Raw genomic sequence first — 12,597 nt, forward strand, 5'->3', positions numbered from 1 at the left:
TAAATATTTTTAATGTGTTATCCTAGATTTTTTTTTTTTTCATTTTAGTAATCTAGTTTATCGTTGTTTCTATTTGTAAACCCATAAATTTTTAACATGATTTAGTCTAAAATATCAAAAATCTACATTTACGGTAATTTTATAATATGATTAATGTAAACATGGAGTGGTATAACAAATCTAAAGCGGCAATCGAATGCTAAAAGGTATTTTTGATAGGATTAGGAAATAATTGATATAATAATAAAAGTTAAGATAAAATTAGATAATAATGGAATTGAAATCAAGTCTTCCCATTAATCTTTCTACTATTAGGAATTTATACCACTTGTGGTTAGAGTTACATATACATTTGTCTTATAAAGTATCGAAGTTACTTACAGAAGATAAAAAAAAATATTAAAGTTTGTTGGTTGATAGGGGTTTTTGTGATTTTGATATAGTACGAGCATAATTGTACATTAAGTGTGATTGTTGAAACCGAGGAAACTGATTTTGTGATAATAGGGAATTCATGCTTAACACTAAGGGAGTATTTGGTTTAAAAAATATTTTATTATTAAAATTAGAATATTATATTTAAGATAAATTATTTTGAAGATTATTGAATATAAATTATTACTATATTTGATAAAACTATATAGATATAATAAAAAAATGTTAGTATATTATTTTATTTAAATATTTTGAGTATAATTATTTTAAATTATTTTTTGTGTTATTTGTTATATTAATTGAACATACGATTATTTTTATCCTAAAAAATCAATAAATAAGAATATAGTTATAATAAAATTAAGATTATCTTAATAATCTTTTAATACCTAAAGTAGATATAGTAATCAGATTACCTCTTATATTATTTGTCATATTATTATTGATAATAAAATATTATCGAAATCTTTTATTACTTATAAACCAAACAAAATAATGTAAGTAATAAAAGATATATTACTATAATAATCTTTAATATCCCTAACCAAATACCTTCTAAGTAGATTGTAAGATTCATGTTGGTTTAGACCCTTGTTTCCTATTCATGACTTTTAGAAGAAATTATGTCTTGCTCAAGGTTTTTTCTTGAGTTGCTAGTTGGTGTAGCACATATTTGTAAATCTTTGGTCGTTTTTGCAGATGTCATATTCAAGAATTCTATTAAAGAAGATTTTTTTTATCACATATAAAGTTAAAATTTAGCCTTTTAACTATCAACTCTCATTAATAAGATTAGCATTTTAAATAACAATAAAACATGTGCACTAACATTAATTAAGTACATTTCAATATAAACCAATAGTATATTGCCCGGGATGGCAAAATTCCTGAGAAACGGGGCCCCGCCCCCTTCGGGTCATGGATATATACCGAAATTTCGGATCAAGTCTCAGGAATGGAGATGATTTTTCATCCCCACATTAATTTTCGTTCCCACTCTAATAAACAAGAATTTTCTTTTGTTGTGGTGAGAGGAATATCGCAAACTTGATAGACAGTTTTATTCGTTATAATCAAACCAAGCAACAGAATCAAAATTATGATTTAACTATACATATACTAGTCCAATCAAACCTTAGAAAACTCGAACAAACTCAATTTGAATTTAACTCTATTCAATCTCCACCTCCCTAATGCGTGGAAGAGGTGGAATGCTTTGTTCATGCCTAAAGAAGTTGTCAGGGTCAACTTGTGTCTTCACTTTCACCAATCTGATGAAATTATCCTTGAAATACTTAGCTCCCCAACTACTTGCCTGAATGAAGCTTGTGTTTTTATCCTTGTTCTCTCCCAAATCAAGATCTCTGTAATTCACATATGCAGTTCTGGGAAGCTTTGAAACATAAGGCCCCATGTAATCGTACAACCTCCTTACCCAGTCGAAATGCTGCGTCACATTCTTTTCATCATCTTGCCATGTACTCAAGTACTGGATTTTGAATATGGTTCCCTTTCTGTGAGGGAAAGGAATTTCAGATTCTGAAATCTTGCTCATCATTCCTCCATAAGGGGTCCATATTGACAGTGGACCCTCTTCTTCCAGGATCCTTTTCCATAGCCCCTCAAGTGCAGTTTCAGGAATTGGCTCTTTGACAAAGTCTGATTTGGCTTTGAAAAAGTTCTTGAACAAAGACTTCCCTTGAAGTAGAACTTCAGGAGGTGTGGTAATTGGGTATCCAGCAATGTAAAGCACTGATTTGATCCAGCTTGTTTCAATACAGTCCTTTCTTGTTAAACCCAGTTCAGGGAAGCTCTCTTCCATCACCTGGAGGAGCCTGGTGGCGCCGCCGAGAAACAAGGCGTTGTATGAGGTTGTTATAGTTCTCTTCCCTTGTTGCTCTGTGCTTGCTTCAGGCGAAATGATAACTCTAATGAAGAGATCCTCATCCAGTTTATCTACAACTTGTTGCCATCTATAGAGGAGCTTTGTGGCACCTTCTTCCAGGGTCTTAGTGACGGTAAAAACTGTGACAGTTGATGGCACAGGAACCAGTTTCAGCTTCCAGGCTAGAATAATTCCAAAGCTTGCTCCTCCTCCGCCTCTTATCGCCCAAAAAAGGTCTTCGCCCATGGCTTCCCGATCAAGAACTCTGCCACTAGCATCCACAATTCGGGCATCGACAACATTGTCAGCACCGAGGCCATATTTCCTCATCATGGAACCATAAGCCCCTCCTGTAATGTGCCCGCCAATGCCTAAACTTGTACAAAGACCAGCTGGGAAGCCATGAACTTTGCTTTTCTCTGCAATTCTGTAGTATGTTTCACCAATGGTGGCGCCCGCCTGAACCCAAGTGCTGTTATCGTCGATATTAACACTGACATTGCGGAGTTTTGAAAGGTCCAGTAAAAAGAAAGGTTTTTCAATTTGAGACACATAAGAGAGGCCCTCATAGTCATGGCCTCCACTTCGGACTCGGAGATGAATTCCAGTTTCTTTGGAGCAAATAACAGCTGCTTGAACATTGGATTCACACAAAGGCGTGAAGATGAACTCAGGCTTGGGCGCAGAAGGCACAAGGTACCTGAGGTTTTGAGCAGAAGATTGCAGGATTGAGGAAAATGAAGAGTTGTCAGGGGTGTAGAAAGTGGAAGGAGAAAATATCAAAGAATGTGCAGAGATGCATTGCATATAGTCATCTAAAATGGAAGTTGAAGTGGCCCATGAAGCAGATAACAAAAGAACTGTAACTGTTGAAACAAAGTAAGTTCTTGAAATCACCATGGTTCAAGTTCTGCTTATGTGTTAGTACAAGAACAAAAGGTGAAATGAAATATATAAGTGTTATGGGTTTGATGAAACGTGCATCAAATTCATAGATTATCCTAACTTCAAGTTAGGGAGTCCCCACCTTTTCTGGTTTGGCTTTATTATTTTTATTTTATTTTATATTATTAGAGTTAGATTCGAGTCAAACATATTTGAGTTGAACTCGCAATGAATTTGGTTCAAACGAATCTGAAACAAACTCAAACTTAAGTTCAAGCTTTGAAGTTAAATATTTTCAAACTTAATAGCTTAAACTTTATGAGTATTTGATTTGTTGAACTTGCGACTCTAAACAAATTCAATGCGAACTGATTAAAACGACATCGTTTTACCTAATATGAATTAAAATGATATTATTTTAATCATTTTTATTTAACAACAGTATCACATCAAACTTAAAATTTGGTTTAAACTTAAACTCAAGCTCTTAAATAAACCAAATTTAAATATCTTTAAAATGGATTCGAGCTTGGTTGCACTCAATTCAAGCCAAGCTAAGTTCACTTGGTCAAAAAAAGTGCATGATGATATGTTTCCTGGGCGTGGAAAGAGTACACGCCCAAGGGAAAGTGATCCATCCTTGGCTTAGAATGCAATCCCAATAATTATTGAGGGGCTTCGGATAACGATGTTTAACAAGTGAAAAATAATAACGTTAAGTGCTCAAACAAATCTGTGGACTAATTTGAGAAAGCAAAGATTGTGTGCACTCAAATTAAACCTTCCAGGATTGTCCATTCCTAGGTCTTGGTTGCCGGCTAAGAGAAACAACAAAACCCACTTGGACTTATAAACTACACCGAAAGTTACTGTCCAATCTATAATTATTAGTATAAGAAATAGACAATGATTGCACAGTTGATAACAGCCTGGGCTTGGTAGGTGCTCACAGTTCCCTCTTCAACACAAACAAACTGCTAAAGTTTCCCAGACCAAAAGAAAAGCTCTTAGTTTCTCAATATCAACAAGCTCTCCCAGATTGCTTGGTGCAACAAAAGAACTGTTGATTTAACATGAAAGATTAACAAAATTGATAAAGCATTAGAACTTAAAATAAAAAAACTTAGATTCAAGTCTCTACCATACTTATGAAATCTTGATTTAAATTACTTTAAAAAAGAAAAACTGATTGACGATTATATGTCAGAGAACCAATTGAACTGAATTCTTAGATTGCAACTTAACATCGCAATATACCACACAAGAGTTGTTGATTTGACAAATTTGAATTGTAGTTTATCATATAGTCTTTGGCGCTATTTGTCATGTTGTAACAAGAGAACTGTTGATTTGATGATTTTGAATTGTAATTTATCATGCAATAAATATATATTCCTTAAATCAACAATAAATTAAAAAAAATAACACCTAATTAAATGATAACACGTAACGTATATATTTAAATACGTAATAAAAAATATATACTTAATACTATTCATATATGTGAGAATTTGGAGAGTTAAAATAACACAAATGGTTTAAACGAGTGTAATTTAATATCATAAATTTAAATTGATGTAACGATAAACTTGGATTGTTAGGGATGTAACCATAAAGAATAAGATAGTGGCTACCATTTTCAAACTTGGTGTAACCGAAACAAAAGTTACACAAATCTTGAGATGGGTGGGAAAAGCTTGACCACGAGGCTTCAATTCTTCAAGGTCGGCAATTTTTTTTTCTAATTTTACTTCCAACACAATATTAAATAAATGCAGAGAAGCTACAATTAGTTTCCTTGTCTATTGGCAGTAGGGTTGGATTTTAGTTAAATTGAGCTCAAATCAAATGAGTCCAAAACAAGTTCAGTTTAAGTGAATTTAAACTCAAACTCAAACATAAAAGTTAAATATTTTTGAACTAAACTTTATAGGTATTCAGTTCATCAAACTCGCTAACTTGAAAAATTTTGATATGAATCAACTAAAACAATATTGTTTTTATACATATTTTTAACTAATACATATCAAAATGACATCATTTTACTCATTTCAACTCATTACAATAACCGAATTAAACTCAAAGTTCGGTTCAAACTCAAGCTCGAGCTCAAATCCTCTCAAACGAATCGAGCTCAAACACCTTTGTAGCAAACTCAAGCTTGAGCTTAAGCTCCACACGGTCCAACAAGCACTAAAGAAATTCAATAGAAAATGCAGAGAAGATATAATTATTTTCCAAGTTTATCAAAATTGTTGAATTTCATCTTTCTTACCGTCAAACTACCTATTTCAAATCACATGTTCAGTGGAGGCCAGAAGCAGAAAGAATGAAAAACAAATGACTCATGGAATCAGAATCCCATGTAGCAAATCTTTGAGATTGTCCTACATAAAGGAGACATTTAGCAAAATGTAGGATACTGTCTCCCCATAACCCACAGAAATGTAATCCTACCTTTCCACTTTCCTTTCCCAACTATACATAGAAACTAAATGGAAAGAAAAGTGTCCCTAGACAAGGTAATGTTACAACACAACAGCAACGATTGCATAGCCTGGACTACAATGAGGTAATTGGAAAGGGGGAATCACAATTGCTCACATTCTTTCAAATAGTTGCATGCCATCCAGATTATGACATGAAACATTGCTTTAATCATCTGAGCTATAGTCACTGGATTCCGGCAGCACATCCACAGCAGCACAGCAGAATGACTCTTTGTCTTTGAGGAGAAGACAGCTTCCATTTGGATTCCATTTCAGATCAATTATGTTGAACTGTGGTAGTGGATTACTCACACAGTAGGCACCGGAAGGGGTCCACATATACAAGTGAGAACTTCCAGTGCATAGAACAAGACGTGCACATGTTGGGTCCCATGCTGCTGATCGGATAGGGTCCTTCTGTATCAGAATGGCAGCAAGTTCAAGACGACGAATGTCCCATATCCAAAGAGCAGTTGGCATGCTATCATTACGAGTGCAAATATATTGACTATCACTGCTCCATGACATAAGGCCTGAAATTAAAATTAATTTATTCAGTTCATCATATGAAAGGAATTCAAAAACTTTGAAATTGATCGACACTATATTTATCGGTTTGTTAAGCAAGTACTAAAGTCTCCAAGCTGAGTTCTGAGTACTTAACACAGTACACCAGCCTCACATTCTAAATTTACAAGCTGATGCTATTGCCTTCATAGAAAACAAACAGGGTATTTATTCAAAATATTTTGTAAACAAGGAAAAAGGGCTCACCAATTCCTTGTTTAGGGTTGGGTTTGTCGGCAGGAGGCTTCTGAAAAGGCAAAGTAATTGGCACTTCCACAACGTCGTATCTAACTCTGAAGTGTCCATCTGATGCATCTTCTTTGAGGAAAAAGAACACCAATCAAATGATTGAAAAACCAAAATTTGCATATAAAAACAGAGATAAAGGGACTTTACTGTGAAAGATCATACTATGCCAGCATCAGCAACAGGCAAAATAATCACACTGCACGATTATAAACTTCTTTCTTTCTCTCTTTTTTTTTTGGTCTGATAAACTATGTGAGCAATTACCTAAGAAGAATTATAAATATGTTACATGAAATCAGGAACTGACTTCTGGTTTCTTTATTTGCCAAAACAAGATTAAAGAGGCAGTGTCAACCTCACACATTTCAAAATTACATCCATTAGATACCTTGCTTGCTTATGGAACTCAATAATAATGTGATTGTTACTTGTTAAAGAAACATTTGAAAATTGTGCTCACCAGAACTGCCTTGCATAAAATCATCACTCAAACATAAATCAGACATATCAAGCTGCAATGGTTCATCTACCTCCTGCCATTTTAAGAAAGAAGAGGCAAAATTCACTTCTAATAGATTATATCATCTTTCTCAATTCTGTGAACTTAGTAAATGAAAATCAGTTACCTTGAAAACAGCAGCAAAACAAGGAGCACGTACAGTTGATAGGTGAATAAATTCAGCAAATGTTTTCCAAGTCAGGTGACTCAATACTCGCAACATCTGGTCATAACTACCCACAGCTAGAAACTGGCCACATGGAGACCATGAAACACTTTTTACTCCAAGTCCACTTTCATATGCTTGATACTTGAATAGACACCTTCCATCTGGAGAGTAAATTAGAACCTGTACATAAAACAACCTTTTCATGGTTCAGAAAAGTGTAAATTGACGAAAAATCACTACACAAGAAAGTTAACAGATCCATATCCTTTAACATAAAAACCAAAACTAAGATAATGAGGGGGGTTGGTAGTGGTCTAATAAATATGCAGTTAGTCAGTAACATTTATGCCAGACTCTTTTTCAGGCTTATTATGTTCATATAAAATTTCAAGACATTCATTTGCACGGTCATTGTTTCATGCAACAATCAAGTATACCATGATCACATAATCAATAGTCTCAAATGAAAAAAACCCAATTCACACATTCAAGGTCTCATAAATGTTCATCATCTTTATATATGAATAAAAATGCCAGAAAACATGATGCCCTTGCAGTACATAAATAGAAGATTTCATTTAATAAGAAATTCAAAGTGTATAGGTTGGAAACTAGAAGTTTACCTGTACAAAAGGGGCAATCACAATTATTTCACATATTTGTATATTATTATCAATGGAAAATGTAGCAGTAACTAGTTTTAAAGTAACAAAAAGGAAAACATTAACTACCTTATATTCCAAAGGTGAATCCCAAATCACTATAGAGCTATCATCAGGTGACCATTGAATATCAGCCAAATCCAATGTATCAACAGCAAAGACACCCATTATCTCCCAAGAATGGCAGGAGAGCAGATTTATATAGTCCTTGCAATCACGTCTGGTACAAATGGCAGCAAATTTCCCATCTTGGGTAAAAGAGACCCCCTTGGAAGCATGCTTGGGCCATTGCACATGAACACATGCTGTGTTCAGTAGTGACCAAACTGTTAATCGCAGCTGAAAATCTGATGTGGTAAGTATGTGACGGCTATCTGGACTCCATCTAGCATAGGCAATGCCTGCAGGACCTTCATCTATCTTGCATGTCCATTCAGGTTGGGTCAATGACCATGCCTGTATCATTGGTCTTTTATAAAGACCACAAAGAATATATTCAGAATCAAGTGCCCATTCGATATAGCTTATCTTATCCAAGCATGAAAACAACTGCACAACCTGCATCATAAACATAAAATACATTCAAAGGTCTATACTACTCGGCAGTCCCAAAGCATCTGAGGACCATGCATCCTTGACCAGCACTAGGTAATAGCCTTGTATATAAATTAGTTTAAAATTCTATTCATCTTAGCCTAATTAAAACTACATATATTGACAAACCTTCCTCGCATAAAGATTAAAGATAAATTTTAGAAAAAAATTGTGTCAAAGAAAGAATTCAGAAAAATTCTGAAACACGGGCTTTATGCATGCTTATATTTCAACCAAAAAAAAGGCTATGTCAATAAAATTTTCCCTATAATTAAAAGCTAATTGATTAAGTACAAATCAGAAGCAACAATTTTAATTGCAAATGATTTTAATCTCAGAAACCATTTTAATTCAATCTGGGAACTTGATTATACATCTAAATGGTTCCCAAAAGTCAGGATTTTACATATTGTACCTGATCTTATCATAATGTTACAAAAAATAGTTAAGAAATGAGCCGGTATTATATATAATTCCGAAATAAGCCCGGGATCTAATTAAGTTGCAACAATCACCAGAGCGAGATCTCGACCAATTTTAAATCTTAGATTACAAGATACATTTACAAATTACAAGCCAGCTAAAAGGTAAAAAAGAAAAAGAATTACCTTAAACGAGTGAGTATCCCGTATGACGAGACGATAATCGACGGCCACAGCTACGTAACGCGAGTTAGGCGAAAAACAACACGGCCCGGTCTGTTTATAAGCTTCAGTGAACTCCATTACAGTCACGACAGAAATAATAAACCGAAAACAGTCACAAGATTTGCAAATTCATGTCGGCAGAGGCAGTGAATGCTTAGATCTTGTTGAAGGTAAGTGCGTTTGAAACTGGAGAGATTTTCAAATTTTTCGAAGGGGATAGTGAAGATCGAAACTCGAGAAAGAAACTAACAGAAAACTAAAAATATTAAAATGGTTAACGGCGTTCCGTCTGCGCCTCGAACGGATATATAGTGTGTGGGCCGGTTCGGGTTTTGAGGTTGTGACTAATTGGATATACTAACAGGCCCAAATCAGCCCCAAGTGGAAAAAATTTTATTTAAGGGGGCGTTTGATTTGAATAATATTTTATCATCAAAATAGAAATATTATTTTAAAGATAAAGTACTTAGAAGATTATTGAGTATAAATGATTACTATGTTTGATAAAATTTGATAGGTATAAATAATTATTGTGTTTTGTTAAAAGTAATAAAAAATTACTAATAAATTATTTTACTTAAATGTCTTTTAATGTAGTTATTTTTAAAAATTTTTTATGTTATTTGTCATATTAATTAAAAAAATTATTTTTCTCTCAAAAAATTATTAAATAATAATATAATTATAATAAAATCAAGATTACCTTGATAATCTTTAAATACCTAAGGTGAATGTGGTAATCAAATTCTCATCTATATTACCTATCACGTCAGCATTGGTAATAGAAGATTACTGTAATATTTTATTACTGACTAACCAAATAAGAGAATAAAAGATAGATTACCAAAGTAATCTTCAAAAACTGAAATCAAACGACCCCTAAGAGTAAATTAATTTTCCACCCGTGATTTAGTTTAAAAACATTTTTCATAACATAAAATTAAACATTTTTTATAATAAATGAATCATATAAAGACAAAATAGTAATTTCACAATTCATAAAATTTGAAAAATTTTAGAATAATAGTTTAACAATTAAACTCAAATATTTTAAGCACAACATTTAACTTATAAAAATGTTTAATAATTTATAAATAGGTCCCTGCAATTATTTTAAAACCCTAATATTGGTGTTACTGCTTCGCCACCATAATCATCTCACTACTGTAGTGGCGGTGTCTAAAACTGGAAATCAAACTTTGGGCTATTAAAAGAATTAAAAAATATATAAACAATTAGGCAACAGGCAAAAAGAAATTTTTTCCTTTTTTTTTTTTTAAATATGAACCCTCCTCCCCTCATTCTCCATAAGTTTCCAATCTCTCTTTACATTTTCTTAGATCTGAAACTCTCTTAATCAAATTTTAATTTTATCTATCAACCTAGTTTCCATTTGTTTAATAATTTTGTATTTTTTTATTATTTTTTTAGAATGCTTTGACAATAAAAAAACTTAATATGTTCTAACAAAAAAAAATGTTTGAACAATTAAGATAAATTCATTTTTGTAAACTCAAATAAAAAGAGATGAGTTTAGTATCAATACTATAAGAAAGAGCTCATAGGAACAAGTGAAATTAAATTTCTAATTTTTATACATCATTATAAAGATATTATGATTTAAAAAATCTAAGTGAAGTAGTGGATAAAGCAAAAACAAGAAGTGATTCTTCAAATTATTTGGAGTGATTCTTCAAATTATTTGGAGTGACACTTCTGACTTTTGCATCATCTGTTACTCCATTTAGATTTTTCAAATTAGAGGATCTTTATAATGAAGTATGATAGTGAAATATATGATTTCATTCTTACTTGTTCTCATATGGTTTCTTTTACAGTATTTATATTACATCAATTTTTCTCTATTTGAGTGTACAAAAGTGAATTCATCTCAATTATTTGAACATGTTTTTTGTTTTGAACATATTAAGTTTTTCATTATCAAAGTATTCTAAAGAAAAAAATAATTAATAAAATGAAATTTTTGTTGTTAGACATTAAATAAAAGATAGAGTAACAGATAAAACAAAAGTGAGAAATGACACTATTTGATGCCTACACATGCAAGTTTTTTAGTGTTTATGTTGGAGGAGCGGATATGACGTCACATCAAGGTACAAAGAGTACATCTAAGCTTCTGGTAGAAGTCGCTTGTTTATGAAGTTGTAACTCAATATTTTGTCCACATAATACCTTGAAATCTCCATGTTCAAAGATAGTAGAGACACTATCTTTATAACCATCGCTCCTACAGGTGAATTTGTGAAATGAAGTTTTAAAAGTTTGGTGGATTTGAAGCGATGAGGAGAGTTGGTGCATGAGGGATAATGTGAGAATGATTTATAAAATGAATACACACATGTGAGATAATGGTTGATAAACATAGTTAAAATACTGATAAAATTGTAAAAACAAAATAAAAAGTTTCATTTAATTAAAATATAAATATAAATAATAGAAATATATAAATGATTTTACATTATTTGAATATAAATACAAAATATAATTTGTAGGGTTAGCCCACTATTTACAAAATACTGTTTTCGATTGTATTAATTTGAAAATGAATATAAATTAGTCATTTTTTATAATTAATAAAAAATAATTTATTATTAAAAATTGAATCAACCCACCAAAAGCCAATGGGTTAACCTAATTAGGGCTTGATATTATACGACCTGATATATTGTGGGTTATGTCGCAAACCCTCATAAGTTAATGGACCAATCCAGCTAGCTAGCATGATGAGTCGAGCTAAGGCTAGCCTAGCACGACTCAACTCGACCTAATCAGTTGACATCTCTATACTGCAAACAAATTTTTAGGATGCAAATGTTAATTTTTAAAACTTTTAAGGGACAAATATATATTTTTCCTTTCTTATTCAAAAAATGATCATATTTACCTTACATACTTGGAAGTTTGAAGTACTATTATAGATCAAATATATTATAATATGACACTTATATATCTAATTAGTTGTATTTATTTAAATTATTTAAATATATAATTGTCACTTTTGAGACTAACAAATGAACATATTAAATTATAAAATCTTTCAAAACACCTTTACATTTTTTAAAATTTCTAAAAACTTTTTAAATTTTTTTATTAACACCTTAAAAATTTTAAAAAACGATAGTTTACTCTAAACATATCATTATACATTACTAACACCTCTATTTAAATTTTAATTTAGGGATATATGATAATTTTAAGAAATAAAATGGTAATTTAATATTTTAAAATTGTGCCCATGTTTTTAAATTAATATAGTTTAATTTTAGGTGGGTAAATATTTTTTATATTTAATTAAAAGGTGAAAAAATGTTTTTATATCAAACCTTTTTAGGCAATTTTCTCTAGGATATTAATTAAAATAGTCAAAATTTTATTCGCTTAAATCTTTTTAGGCAAACCTACAATCATTTTACCTTTATAAGCAAATATATTTGTAATTCTAAAAATACCCTCCCAACTTTGTAGGTGTCATACAGGGTGCGTAGGCGTGAGAAT

At 31.8% G+C, this 12,597-nt stretch overlaps 2 protein-coding genes across 3 annotated transcripts; both read right to left on the reverse strand.

The window, feature by feature from the left end:
* Window positions 1-1,472: 1,472 nt before the first annotated feature.
* On the reverse strand, window positions 1,473-3,238 carry LOC123206481 (berberine bridge enzyme-like 15). Its single transcript, XM_044623709.1, has one exon. It carries the CDS (start codon window positions 3,218-3,220, stop codon window positions 1,607-1,609), a length of 1,614 nt encoding a protein of 537 aa, XP_044479644.1. The 5' UTR covers window positions 3,221-3,238; the 3' UTR covers window positions 1,473-1,606.
* Window positions 3,239-5,419: 2,181 nt separating this feature from the next.
* Window positions 5,420-9,354, reverse strand: LOC123206475 (WD repeat-containing protein WRAP73-like). 2 transcript variants are annotated; one of them, XM_044623702.1, is made up of 6 exons: window positions 9,043-9,354; window positions 7,910-8,398; window positions 7,137-7,358; window positions 6,971-7,043; window positions 6,469-6,576; window positions 5,420-6,227 (listed from the first exon to the last, which is right to left on the reverse strand). In XM_044623702.1, the coding sequence occupies exons 1-6, from the start codon at window positions 9,157-9,159 to the stop codon at window positions 5,860-5,862; spliced, it is 1,377 nt and encodes a 458-aa protein (XP_044479637.1). In that variant the 5' UTR covers window positions 9,160-9,354; the 3' UTR covers window positions 5,420-5,859. The 2 variants fall into 2 exon arrangements, with proteins under 2 accessions (XP_044479637.1, XP_044479636.1); XM_044623701.1 differs by having other exon boundaries at window positions 6,469-6,579.
* Window positions 9,355-12,597: the final 3,243 nt, after the last annotated feature.

Source organism: Mangifera indica, unplaced genomic scaffold, assembly GCF_011075055.1.
Source record: "Mangifera indica cultivar Alphonso unplaced genomic scaffold, CATAS_Mindica_2.1 Un_0038, whole genome shotgun sequence".
NCBI classification, from domain to species: domain Eukaryota; kingdom Viridiplantae; phylum Streptophyta; class Magnoliopsida; order Sapindales; family Anacardiaceae; genus Mangifera; species Mangifera indica.